At 39.1% G+C, this 14613-nt stretch overlaps 1 protein-coding gene across 7 annotated transcripts in view; it reads left to right on the top strand.

Annotated features, from left to right (window-relative positions):
• APC (APC regulator of WNT signaling pathway) overlaps positions 1-14310 on the top strand; it is a 95713-nt gene extending 81403 nt beyond the window's left edge. For all 7 annotated transcript variants that reach the window (XM_010391370.4, XM_019281050.3, XM_019281051.3 and 4 more), the window contains 3 exons: positions 216-332; positions 966-1180; positions 1593-14310. In XM_010391370.4, coding sequence (XP_010389672.3) covers positions 216-332; positions 966-1180; positions 1593-8154 — 6894 coding nt within the window. In that variant the 3' untranslated portion in view covers positions 8155-14310. The remainder of the gene's footprint in view (positions 1-215; positions 333-965; positions 1181-1592) is intronic.
• Positions 14311-14613: the final 303 nt, after the last annotated feature.

The following is a 14613-nucleotide window of genomic DNA, read 5'->3' as shown; positions in this document are numbered from 1 at the left end:
GCACACAAAAGCCAGTACCTTTGATCAACTTGATGCTGAAACGTTAGAGCAGTCTAACACAACAAAAAGCAGGTGTTAGCAAATTTTAGTTCAGTAACTGAACATGACCACTGTTAATTATTCATAGCATTTGATAAGTCCAGGAGGAAAGTCTGATAACCTGCTAAAGAAGTATCTTATCTTGAAACGTGTTATTTTTCTTTCACATTTTGCAGGTCATTGCAAGTGTGTTGAGGAACTTGTCCTGGCGAGCAGATGTAAACAGTAAAAAGACTCTAAGAGAAGTTGGAAGTGTGAAAGCATTGATGGAATGTGCATTAGAAGTTAAGAAGGTATCGTCTATAAGTGATGAAATTGAGTTTTTGAGAGATTGCATTTATTTTACACAAAGCACTAATATTGTTTGACCATTTTTGATAGCAGCAATTAGTAAAACAGTTGATGGCGTTCAGGTAACTTGCTTTGAAGAAGAGTTTGATTTAACATAGCAGCAGACCACAATGGAGCAATGACACCTCCAAAGCTAGTATTGGTCTAATTTTATTTATGAGGGTTGACCACTTTTGGTTTTCAGTTTCATGAGCTGTGCTGTTGAAATAGTCTTTCTTATAATTTTGTCATTTACTAAAGCTCTTTTCAGTTAGTTAGAGATACCACTTTGTTGTGTAGATGGAAGTATATTCCATTCCAGAGTCTCCTGCCAACTGGTCTTCAAGCCCTTTCTATCATTGTGGCAGCAAACAAGTATTGTGGCACGTGTTTCTGAAACCTCTGGGGCAGGCAGTACCAAATCCATAGCTGAAGGAAGGAGCAAAGTGAACAAAATATGTGTGCACTGCTCCCTGCACCCAGCTTACTACCCCAGAGCGCAGAATTGGAATGTACACAGCTCTGAAGCAAACTTAATGTGTTTCTGAGAGCGTCAGGTCAATAGCTGAAAACTTCTCCTGTTGCTGTTTTCCTAGGAATCCACCCTGAAAAGCGTTCTGAGTGCCTTATGGAATTTGTCAGCACACTGCACTGGGAACAAAGCTGACATATGTGCTGTTGATGGTGCTCTTGCATTTCTGGTCGGCACGCTGACATACCGGAGCCAAACAAACACTTTAGCCATCATAGAAAGTGGAGGAGGAATACTAAGAAATGTTTCTAGCCTAATTGCTACTAATGAGGACCACAGGTAGGTACATTTCTGACAATTTTTAGCAGTTCCATATGTATATTTAATAGACAGTTTCTTTGATCAAGCCTTAATATAAATGCATGTATTTCATAATTAAAAACAGTTAATCTGTAGTACATTTGATAAGCTGGGTATTTCACTTACATAACAGGAATATGCAAACAGATTAACAGCTGCTGCTTGTTAATGATGAACTGTACTAAAAGGTAACTATTCGTATTTGTAATAGGATTTGGTTAGCATTCAGATGGAAGCTAGTGGAAATACGAGTTATTTACACTGGAGAATTCTTGATTATCCTTTCTAAGGGCAGAACTTGTTTCTAGAGTAATAGGTTTCTGTTTTGCTTTGTCTCTTACCCTTTTGAAATGCCACTTACAGATGTTTGTTTTCAATTACTCAACACCAGGCAAATCTTGCGAGAGAACAGCTGCTTACAAACCTTATTACAACACTTGAAGTCACACAGTTTGACAATAGTTAGTAACGCATGTGGGACCCTGTGGAACCTCTCTGCTCGAAATGCGAAGGATCAGGAGGCACTGTGGGACATGGGAGCCGTGAGCATGCTGAAAAACCTGATTCACTCAAAACACAAAATGATAGCCATGGGTAGTGCTGCCGCTCTACGGAACCTCATGGCAAACAGGCCGGCAAAGTACAAGGATGCCAACATTATGTCTCCAGGATCAAGCCTTCCATCTCTCCATGTCAGAAAGCAAAAGGCACTGGAAGCAGAATTAGATGCTCAGCATTTATCAGAGACTTTTGACAACATTGATAACTTAAGCCCAAAAGCATCTCACCGCAATAAGCAGAGACATAAGCAAAATATATACAGTGAGTATGTCCTGGATGGCACCCGCCATGACGATGGGGTGTGCAGGTCGGAGAGCTTTAATGCTGGCAATATGACTGTGCTCTCACCATATGTAAATACTACGGTATTGCCTGGCTCCTCCTCTTCCAGTAGAGGAAACACAGAAAATTCTCGATCTGAGAAAGACAGGAGTGTTGAAAGGGATAGAACAGTAGCTTTAAATACCTATCATCAAGCTGCAGAGAATACTGGGAACTCCTCTAAGAGAATAGGAATGCAGATTTCTACTGCTGCAGCTCAGATTGCCAAAGTTATGGAAGAAGTCACAAGCATGCACATTCCACAAGAAGACAGAAGTTCTGGTTCCACTTCTGAACTACACTGTTTGACAGAAGACAGAAACGCCCAGAGGAGATCTGCCTCTGCCCATACTCACTCAAATACATACTTTCCTAAGTCTGAGAACTCGAACAGGACATGTCCTGTGCCTTATACAAAAATGGAATACAAAAGAGCTTCAAATGATAGTTTAAATAGTGTCAGCAGCAGTGACGGCTATGGTAAAAGAGGCCAAATGAAACCTTCCATTGAGTCTTACTCTGAGGATGATGAAAGTAAATTCTGTAGTTACGGCCAATATCCAGCTGACTTGGCACACAAGATTCATAGTGCAAATCACATGGATGACAATGATGGAGAACTAGACACTCCTATTAATTATAGTCTTAAATACTCAGATGAGCAGTTAAATTCTGGAAGGCAAAGTCCCTCCCAGAATGAAAGATGGGCAAGGCCTAAGCATATAATAGATGATGAAATGAAACAAAATGAGCAAAGACAGCCAAGGAACCAAAATGCAACCTACCCTGTGTACACTGAAAGTGGAGATGAAAAACACATGAAATATCAGACACCTTTTGGACAGCAGGAGTGTGTTTCTTCCTTTAGATCAAGAGGATCCAGTGGCTCAGATCAGAACAGAGTAGGCCCAGCTCTCGGAATGAATCAGAAAGTAAACCAGTCCTTGTGCCAGGTTGATGATTATGATGATGATAAGCCAACCAACTATAGTGAACGTTATTCTGAGGAGGAACAACATGAAGAGGAAGACAGACCAACTAATTACAGCATAAAGTACAATGAAGAGGAACATCATGTCGATCAGCCTATTGATTATAGTTTAAAATATTCGACAGAAGTTACAGCACCTTCTCAGAAGCCATCTTTCACTTTTCCAAAGACTTCTTCAGTGCAGCTCAATAAAACTGACCATATTCCCCCAAGCAGTGGGAGCACATCAGCCCCCTCAGCTGGATCAAAGAGGCAGAACCAGCTTCACCCGAGCTCTGCACAAAGTAGAAGTGGCCATTCACAGAAGAATGCCTCCTGTAAGACTCCCTCTATTAATCAGGAAACTATACAAACTTACTGCGTGGAAGATACCCCAATATGTTTTTCAAGGTGCAGCTCTTTGTCATCCTTGTCATCAGCTGAAGATGAAATAGGACGTGATCAATCCACACGTGGCACAGATGCCAGTAATACACTGCAGATTGCAGAACTGAAGGAAAACAGTGGGACTCTGCCTACAGAAAGTACAGCAAGTGAAATTGCATCAACAGCACAACACATCAGAACAAAATCCACTAGACTTCAGACTTCTAGCTTGTCTCCTTCTGACTCCTCTAGACATAAAGCTGTTGAATTTTCTTCAGGTGCCAAATCTCCCTCAAAGAGTGGTGCCCAAACTCCTAAGAGTCCACCAGAACATTATGTACAGGAAACCCCACTCATGTTTAGCAGATGTACTTCTGTAAGTTCCCTGGATAGTTTTGAAAGCCGTTCAATTGCTAGTTCAGTTCAAAGTGAGCCTTGCAGTGGAATAGTAAGTGGTATTATAAGTCCCAGTGACCTTCCAGACAGCCCTGGACAAACAATGCCTCCAAGCAGAAGTAAAACACCCCCACCTGCTCAAGGAGTTCAAGTAAAAAGAGAGGTACCTAAAGGAAAAGCACCTACTACTGAGAAGAGAGAGCCTGGTCCTAGACAGGCAGCTGTAAATGCAGCTGTTCAAAGAGTTCAGGTACTGCCAGATGCTGATACACTACTACATTTTGCCACAGAAAGCACACCGGATGGGTTTTCTTGCTCTTCTAGCCTGAGTGCTCTGAGCCTTGATGAGCCATTTATACAGAAAGATGCGGAGTTAAGAATTATGCCTCCAGTTCATGAAAACGAGCATGGAAATGAAACAGAACCTGAACAGTCAGATGATACAAAGGATAACCAGGAGAAGAAAGCAGAGAAGCCAGCTGAAGCAGAAAAAGACATTCTGGATGATTCTGATGATGATATTGAAATACTGGAAGCGTGTATTATTTCTGCAATGCCAACAAAGTCTTCACGTAAAGCCAAAAAGCCTTCTCAAGCATCTGCTCCAAAAATACCTCCTCCTGTAGCCAGAAAGCCCAGCCAGTTGCCAGTTTACAAACTTTTGCCTTCACAAAGCAGACTGCAATCACAAAAGCATGTGACTTTTACTCCAGGAGATGATATGCCACGAGTATATTGTGTTGAGGGTACACCAATAAATTTTTCAACAGCTACATCTCTGAGTGACCTGACCATAGAATCCCCACCAAGTGAGTTGGCCAATGCAGACAATGTGGGTGTGGGAGCAGAGTCGGGGGAGTTTGAAAAGCGGGACACCATTCCTACAGAGGGCAGAAGTACTGACGATTCTCAGAGAGCAAAAAGCTCAGCTGTGACTTCCCTGGGCCTGGATGATGACAAAACAGAAGAGGGTGATATTTTGGCTGAGTGCATTAACTCAGCTATGCCAAAAGGAAAAAGTCACAAACCTTTCAGAGTGAAGAAGATAATGGATCAAATTCAACAAGCATCTTCATCTCCAAGTAACAAAAACCAACCAGAAGGTGAGAAAAAGAAGCCAACATCACCGGTAAAGCCTGTTTCCCAAAACAATGAGTACAGAGCACGTGTGCGAAAAAGCACAGAGCCTAAAAGCAATGCTAGTAATGAAAGAGGCTATCCAGAGAACAGAGATGCAAAGAAACAGAACGTTAAAAATAATTCAAGAGATTTTCATGACAAATTGCCAAATAATGAAGAGCGTGTAAGAGGAGGCTTTGCATTTGATTCCCCTCATCATTACACACCTATTGAGGGAACTCCTTATTGTTTTTCACGGAATGATTCCCTGAGTTCTTTAGATTTTGATGATGATGATGTTGACCTTTCAAGGGAGAAGGCAGAATTAAGAAAAGGAAAAGAAGGCAAGGAAACGGAAAGTAAAGACAGCTCTAATGCCGAACAGTCTCCAAATCAGCAGCCAAGTAGCAGGACACAAGTCTGTCAAAAACACCCAGCGGGCAGAAGCCAGACAAAAACTTTCTCTCAGTCAACTAAAGATATTCCAGACAGAGGAGCAGCTACAGATGAGAAAATGCAGAATTTTGCTATTGAAAACACACCTGTTTGTTTTTCTCGCAATTCGTCTCTTAGCTCCCTCAGTGATATTGATCAAGAAAACAATAACAACAAAGAAGGGGAACCTGCAAAACGTCCAGAGGCTCCTGAGCCACAGGTGGAATCCAACAGACCACAGACTTCTGGTTATGCACCTAAATCATTTCATGTTGAAGATACTCCTGTATGCTTCTCTAGAAACAGCTCTCTGAGTTCTCTTAGCATTGACTCAGAAGATGACCTTCTGCAGGAATGCATTAGTTCTGCTATGCCTAAAAAGAAAAAGCCCTCAAGAATGAAGAGTGATGGTGAAAAAAATAATTCCAGAAATACAGGTGGTATACTAGCAGAAGATTTAACACTGGATTTGAGAGAGATACAGAGACCAGATTCAGAACATGGTTTTTCACCTGATTCAGAGAACTTCGATTGGAAAGCTATACAAGAAGGTGCAAATTCTATAGTTAGTAGCTTGCATCAAGCTGCAGCTGCTGCATCACTGTCTAGACAAGCTTCATCAGACTCTGACTCTATCCTTTCATTAAAATCTGGTATTTCTCTAGGGTCACCATTTCATCTAACCCCAGACCAAGAAGAAAAACCTTTCACTAGTAATAAAGGTCCAAGAATTATTAAGCCAGGAGAGAAGAGTACATTGGAGTGTAAAAAAGTAGAATCAGAAAGTAGGGGAATCAAAGGAGGGAAGAAAGTGTATAAAAGTATGATCACAGGAAAAGCTCGCTCCAATTCAGAAGTCTCAAGTTTGAAGCAACCACAACAGACAAGTGTGCCTTCAATTTCACGTGGTAGAACAATGATCCATATTCCAGGAGTTCGAAATAGTTCTTCAAGTACTAGTCCTGTTGCCAAAAAAGGACCCCCACTCAAAAACATGAACTCCAAGAGTCCCAGTGAAGGCCAAAGTTTGACTAGTTCTCCAAGAGGAGCCAAATCATCGGTGAAACCTGAGCCAGCTCCTGTGACTAGGCAGCCATCAGGGTTGAACCAGAGTGGATCAAGTAAAGGGCCTTCTCGATCAGGATCTAGAGACTCCACGCCTTCTAGACCTCAGCAGCAGCCATTAAGTAGGCCTCTGCAATCTCCTGGACGAAACTCAATTTCCCCAGGAAGAAATGGTATCAGTCCTCCCAACAAACTGTCACAGTTGCCAAGAACATCATCTCCTAGTACAGCTTCAACTAAATCCTCAAGTTCAGGCAGAATGTCATACACACCACCAGGCAGGCAGATGAGCCAGCAAAACCTTACAAAGCAAACTGCCTTACCTAAGAGTACCAGTAGCATTCCACGAAGTGAGTCTGCTTCAAAGGGGTTAAACCAAGCTCTCAGCACTGGTGGATCAAACAAAAAGACTGACCTATCCAGAATGTCATCCACAAAGTCTAGTGGAAGTGAATCTGACAGATCTGAGAGACCTGCTCTTGTTCGTCAGTCAACTTTTATTAAAGAAGCTCCAAGCCCAACTCTGAGACGGAAATTAGAAGAGTCAGCTTCATTTGAATCTCTGTCACCTTCCAGGCCAGACTCTCCCACAAGGTCCCAACTACAGACCCCAGTTTTAAGTCCATCTCTTCCTGATATGTCGTTATCCACTCATTCACCTGCCCAGAGTTGTGGTTGGCGAAAATTAGCCCCTAATCAGAGCCCTACTATAGAATATGATGGAAGACCAGCAAAGCGTCATGACATAGCTCGTTCCCATTCTGAGAGTCCCTCTAGGTTGCTGATCAATAGATCAGGAACATGGAAGCGTGAACACAGTAAGCATTCCTCATCACTTCCTCGTGTAAGCACTTGGCGAAGAACTGGAAGTTCCTCCTCAATCCTGTCAGCTTCTTCAGAATCCAGTGAAAAGGCAAAAAGTGAAGATGAAAAGCAGCATGGAGGTTCTCTTTCTGGACACAAGCAAAGTAAAGAAAGCCAAGCACCAGCAAAAGGTACTTGGAGAAAAATAAAAGAAAATGAAATTCCTCAGATAATGAATGATCCTCCGCATTCTTCTTCGGCTGCCACAAATGGCTCTGATTCCAAAACCCTCATCTATCAGATGGCTCCAGCTGTCTCTAAGACAGAGGATGTGTGGGTGAGGATAGAGGACTGCCCAATTAACAACCCTCGATCTGGAAGGTCCCCAACTGGAAATACTCCCCCTGTTATTGACAGTGTTTCAGAGAAAGGCGGTATGAATGGTAAAGATCCTAAAGAGATTCAAGAAAAGCAAACCCCAGGGAATGGAGGTGTTTCTGTTCGTACTGTTGGCTTAGAAAACCGTCTGAACTCTTTCTTTCAGATAGACAGTCCAGACAAGAAAGGCACCGAAACAAAGCCTCTGCAGAATAATCCTGTTCCTGCACCAGAAATTAACGAAAGTACTGTAAGTGAGCGTACTCCATTCAGTTCTAGCAGCTCAAGCAAGCACAGCTCCCCCATCGGTGCTGTGGCAGCAAGGGTCACTCCTTTCAACTACAACCCGAGCCGCAGGAAGAGCAGCGTGGACAATAGTTCTGCTCGGCCATCACAGATTCCAACACCGGTGAATAACAGCACCAAGAAACGCGACACTAAGTCTGAAAACACTGACTCCAGTGGAACACAAAGCCCTAAACGTCACTCTGGCTCTTACCTGGTAACTTCTGTTTAAGTGCAACAAAAAAATAAATAAAACTGATGTATTATATACAGCAGCTACTTAGAAACTTTGTTTCAAATGAAACAAAAAAAAAATGGGGATTGATTTTTTTTTGTTGTTGTTTTTATTTGTTGTAAATAGCTTTGATTCTTGTTAGATGGTCCTTGTTCTGGAAGCCATATTTGATAGTATACTTTGTCTCCACTGGTGATATTTTGCAGGAATACCTGACTGACAGTTTGGAATAAAATTGCTAACGCAAGTGTATTTGTACAGTATGTTTAACATGTATTCCCATGTTTAACGTGCATCCCATCCCATTATCCTTTAAATATTGCATGTCATTGAAATCATGGAATAGCACAGATGGAAATGATGCAGTCATATTGCTTTATCAATAATTTCTAGATTACAGACCAACTAAACTACATCAGGGAAGAATTGGTATTATTTATGCAAAAAAATATACTCATGTTTAGTATTTGTGAGTTCATCTAACCCAATAATTAATCATGTGGCTGTGAAATTCACAGTAATATGGTTTCCTCTGAACAAGCTTTCCTAGCCTGCTTTTCTGCATGAATGGAACTGATGGTTCATTTTATGAAGTAACGATTAACATTTCTGTGGTCACATAATGTGCATAGATAGTTATGGTGTAACAATTTACACTTTCTTTGTGCTCTGAAAAAGAAAAAAAACAAAAAAACAAAAAAACAACTGTGTAACTGTAAAACCTTGAACAAAATTATTTTACCTGAATTAGATTTTATCTTAAAGTAGGTAGAATTTTTTTGCTATGCTGTAACTTGTTGTATATTCTGGTATTTGAGGTGAGATGGCTGCTCTTTTATTAATGAGACGTGGGTGATGTCTCAACAGAGACTAAAATGAACATTTCAGAATAAATTATTACTATATGTAAGTTGTGTGTGTTACTTCTGCATTGCATAAAAATACAGGATTTTACTTTGTGATGTCACCGTATAATGGGGTTGTATGCACTTAACACTTAAGGCCTGATCTGGGATAATCCTGCACCTTCAAATATCAGTTCTTCCTTATCACTGGCAAGTGGCTGTTGTAGGATGCTTTTAACATTGCAGGATCAGGCCCTAGATCTTCTGTAATATATTTGTAATTGAGACAGTTTCACACATCTCAGGTGCATAACAAGGCTAAAGGCAGGGTATTTCCAGTAGCCACGCAGTATAATTGTTCTCATGACTGCAAGCCTGAAACAATGTTGTATCTATACAAATAATACTTGTAAAACAAAGCATTTTTTGATTGGGGATATAATGTAGAATGTGAAATAGTGACTATAAGATGAAATTTTGCTTCTATTTGCGCTCTCTGTGCTTTTTTTTAATTTATTTTTTAAAAATTATGAAGGGAAAAGTATCGCAAGAATCCCATGGCAGCAGGAAATTTGTTACTATAGTAGAAAAATAATTTTATGCAAAACATGACATTTGCTGCCTCAAGCCTTTTTGATGCAAATATAGATTGTGCTTGAACAATGCTGAAAAAAGCAGATTTGTGCTTTAAAAATATAGTCTGGATTTAGATGAGGATTACTTCACAGTAGAAACATGAGAGAACAGAACATGAACCATTCTGTGCATGTTTGAACAAACCATGAAACGAAATGGTAGATCAGTTTTGTTGTATCTCAACTGGACTGTTCTAAAGTAGCTTTCTAAATAACTGATGTGTCAGAATGTCCTGATTTCAGGAAGCCCTGAAATAGAGCAACTTACCTTTATGGTAGCTTTAACACAGTTGCAGAGTGTATCACTTCTGTGGCTTTTGTACTTCTGATCCTGAAATGATTCAGTTGAATTCATTATAGATCATGTTCTGATGTACAAACACAATCGAGACACTATCAGAAGACAGAAGTCAATTTATATAAAAGCCACTACCAAAAATACCTGTTTGGCAGAAGTGGTATCTTATTTGCTCTTTTGTTCCTTGCTTCCTGTCAGATTTGCTTAGAGACATGCCATGTTCCTGTATCACCTGGTGAACCTATTAAGAAGCAGCACTCCTCATGTTAGCATTTGAAATATCTTACATATAGTATCTTCATTGAACTTCTAATATGAATTAATATTAGTGTCCTTTTAAAGATGAAATAAAAACAGATTATGTCGTGTTCAAAGTCAGGACTCCTGCTGGAGTAGAATACAGAACTCCATCCTTGAGTTTTAAATGAAAGACCACTTTTGTTGTGAATGTTGTGATTCTTTTTATTTCTTTTTTAAATTATTATTTTCTGCTGGGTTTTTAACAACTGATAGAAAAATATACTACATAATCCACAGTAGTTGTTTAACACCGGCATTACATATTTGTCCTGTCAATTTAAGAATTAAACTCAGTCTCAGAAAAGAAATTCTGATTTCAGTTCTGTAACTGAAAAATGACTGGAATCAGTTTTTTAATCAGAAGATAAAAAAAACTATAATTGTATGCGTATCAAACACCAGAATGTCTTTGAAAATTGCAGTGGCTTCTCGATATAGACTTGGGGATACTTCATGATCATTATAATTGGAAAGTTTCTCTTAGTATCCTCTTAAGTAAACCTATATTTGTAGCAAAGACAGGCTAGAGAAACTTTCCAACTATAAGGGTAGTGATACACTAAAATATGCTTCCCATGGGAGTTGTTAAATTTCCATTATAGAAGTTTTAAGAAGAGGTTTATGAAACATCTCATAGGGATGGACTGTAGTATATTTCATATTGCCTGTGTGCAGAGATGGGTGATCTTTTCAAATCTCTTCCAGATCTACATTTCTCTGATTCTTTATCTAAAATACTTAGTATCCACTAAGAGCCTTTCAGAATATTTAAAGACATCCATGATGTTTGATTTATGATGGGGATATAAAGTTATATTCTATAAGCTTAACTAAAAAACAGATCCCAGAAACATAAAATCAGAAACATGAAAACTGGTTGCAATAAGTATATTTGGTCTTGGATTTTGTTAATGATGTCTAGATACATGATAGTCAGATTTGATTTATGCTGCTAAAGATAACCTCTCATTCCTTGGTTTCATTAGTATGAAGTTGCCACAGCTGGTAAGAGGACATTATTTATGTCAAGGCACAACAAAGAATAGCAAGGAGCTAAGGAAACCAAGACTCAATTTACTGTTCTTCTGGGATGCACTGCCTTTCTTTCTACCAATATTGGTAGAATTTTTTTTGTGCTCAGACCTTTATTTGTCATTGAACTAGCTTATCGTACCTAGTTCATACCAAACTTATACTTAAAAATCAGTTTATACTGAAAAATAACTCATAAAGCTCATTTCAGACTGTCTAGCTTTGTCCTCTTGATGTAAAAAGCAGAGATCTGACCTCCCCACAATTTTTAATTAGTTTACTTTTTAAAATGTGCTTCCATTTTAATTTCTTGCAGTGTGCTGCAATTAAGGTTTCTGCTCAATTTCTGTGAAAGCTCTTCTGACTAAATATTGCAATCTTTAAAGGGGAACTAATCTATTTCTATTTTTCATGTGCAGTTCTCTATCAAGAGTATTTTCCCCAGAAAGATTAAAGATAACGCTCATAATTCTGTCAGATACGACAGCTTGAAAATTGAAAGCCTTGCCACAGTTTCCTGATGAGACTGGAATATTGTTTCAAGCAGGATTTGGCTGCAGAATACAAGTATAGTTTATGCTATAAATGTCAGTAAGCTGCAGTATTCTTCAACATAGACTAGAGCCTTTGATGGCTTTGGGAAGTTAGCTGCTCTGTCTTTTTTGGTAAAGGAGGAGGGAGAGAAAAGGAACAATTTCAGAGACAGTCATGTTGTCCTAGGGATGTACTTTTCTTTCTTCCTCAGTAATTTACATAAGCTGCACCAGAGAAAGAACAGCTTGTGCACAAATTAATGAGGTTTTATTTTGAAGTATACCAGTAGACCACAGAACTGCAGAACCTTTGTTTGTTAATCTGAAAATGGAATTATTTGATGTCTACTTTGGAGTACTTCATAGCTGTCCATCTCTTTGCTCCCCCTAATAGAAGCTGGTATTACCAAGAAGGTAACAGTGTATTAGCTTCCTCTTTCTTCTTAAGGATAAAGATCCATACAATTTCCAGAACTGAAGAAATGGCATGTGCTGTTGAAAGAAGTTTTCTTCTCCATTCCATGCTCCTGGCTGTGAATCCTGGCTCTTATGTGACCTTTCAATGGACTTGCTCACCTCTTACCTGCTCCCCTGATGGCGGTAGTAGGATTAGTGCTGCATTACTATGCTGGATTTGCTCAGTGCACAGTTTTACAAGTGCCACCTGAGCCAGCAAAAAAAATAAATAAATAAAACAGCTAGTGCTGGTTGAAAGAGGTTGGGATGGTTTCCTTTATGGGTGGTCACTGGATTGAGCCATTACAGGCAATTTTAAGCCAATATGCTAAGTTTCAGACCTTCACCCCTTTTGACATAGCAAAAGCAAATTAAAATAGGATTTTTTTTTTTGTAACTGAATTTTTGCCTAACGGCCTCTAGTGCTTTGCATTTAAGTACCTTGTGTTTGGGTAAGTCCTTTATCCTGGAAATTCTGACAACTAACTTCAGAAGTATTACATCAATGTACAGATGTGGAAAACATATTTCTTCATCAAAAATACCCTCCTCCCACCCCCCCCAAAAAAAAGTCTACCATATATAAACTTCTGGGAGACAGTTTTTAGACTTGCAATATTAAATTCAATGCAGTAAATCCTTCCAGTAAAAATATTTACTGCATCTATTTGTTTTCTAGAAGAGGCTTGAAGAGGGAGGTAGCATCTCCCTTTCTTAATGAGGTCAGTATTGTAGGGACAATCTGGAAAATGTTTAGGTAGACTCTTCTTACAAGCTCTTCTATTGTTACTAGATGCCTCCCAAATGTCTTTTCTCATCTAGCTTTCATGAAATAGTATGAACAGCCATAAGAGCGTCACTAATGATCATGTGTAGACTTCCACCTAAACATAACTTCATACATCTACTGTAATGCCTTGCAAAGTTGGATCCACCTGTGCGACAGCTTTGTTCTTGATGAGATGTGTGATTTGGATGAAGCTGTGAATCAGAAGTGAAGTGTCAGTTAATGTAAAGCATGACTTTCTCCACATGTTTAAAACTCCAAGGACCTTGATACCAAATTACCCAAGTGTATTCACTCTCTGGTTCCACAGCCATCTCCTTTGCACTTTTACATTTAACCAGAAGAGATGCCCACATTTAATTTCATTTCAGATCACATGTAGAAATAAGATTCCTGCATCATAGTTTCCTATATGCAGAATTGTATCTGTAAATGTGTTTATAGAAAATGTTACGTAGCTAAGGTTGAGTTTTTAGTCAGAATGGTAAGTTAACTGCTTACGTGTTGTGTTTGGTTACATATTGGAAGTGCAAGGGAATTTGGTGTGGTGCAGAAGAGCTTTAAGAGTTCACAACATAATCAATGCAGGTGTCAATTAACTTGTGATGCCAAGATGAATTTTCTGCTGTCAAGTTTCAGTTTACCAGATGTGCTGTTTACTTACTCTTAAGATTGGGTAACACCTCCCTAACATAGATTGCAATTTACCTTTCTTATGAAATTTCCACATAATTACAGGCTTATGCATTAGTGAATTTCTGCCACTTCAAGATTTAAAGAAATTATTTGAATTTTGCTGTTTGTGAAAACATCCTTTGCTTGAGTGGCTGTAGAATTGCAATTAGGGTATCAGGAATATGTAGAGGGAGCTGGTTCACTCAGCAAAATGCACTTCTGTCCAGAGCTCAAGCCATACATACAAAAAGTATATCTAATGCCATCCTTTTTGGTGGGATCTAACATGAATAAAGCTTGTGCTGGTTCTCTGCAAGTAAACTGTCATCCTGTGAGATCAGATGAATTTTCCCACCTGTAAATGTTGTTTCTCTTGAACAAACTCGGCCCACAATTATCTTTCCTTCAGTTTTGTTGTTTGCTTCTGCCTGAGATGCATTACTGTTTATATCCTAACTCTGTAATTAATTCTTTCTTCAATTATTCTAATGTATTTTGTTTCACAGTATACTTATTCTGAATTTAGTCTTGCTATGCATAATTTATTTATTACTTGCAGTGTTATATAAAATTTCCTCCTGATTGCACCCTGTCAGAGTGGAATTGTTTTCTTGGCTACTACTGAAAGTTAGGTGTCTCTCCACTGTATTAGAAACATGATTTCATTTAAAAAGGAATTTGTTGTTAAGATACTTCAGTAATTCAGTATATCAGAACAAACACTCTAAAAAAACCCATGCGTTTCAATTTTAGTGATACTCACATTTCAGATAAATAGTGTAAAAAAGAAGCTTAAAGACCTGGTTCACCAGTAGAGTTCTCTGTTCTCTTCTGTGTTTCACCTTAGAAGGAACTGCTCAAAACAGTATCTAGTTCTGACACAATGTAATCCCAT

Source organism: Corvus cornix, chromosome Z, assembly GCF_000738735.6.
Source record: "Corvus cornix cornix isolate S_Up_H32 chromosome Z, ASM73873v5, whole genome shotgun sequence".
Classification (NCBI taxonomy): Eukaryota; Metazoa; Chordata; class Aves; order Passeriformes; family Corvidae; genus Corvus; species Corvus cornix.
The sequence above is the reverse complement of the archived record's forward strand: the minus strand, read 5'-3'. Positions and strand labels throughout refer to the sequence as shown.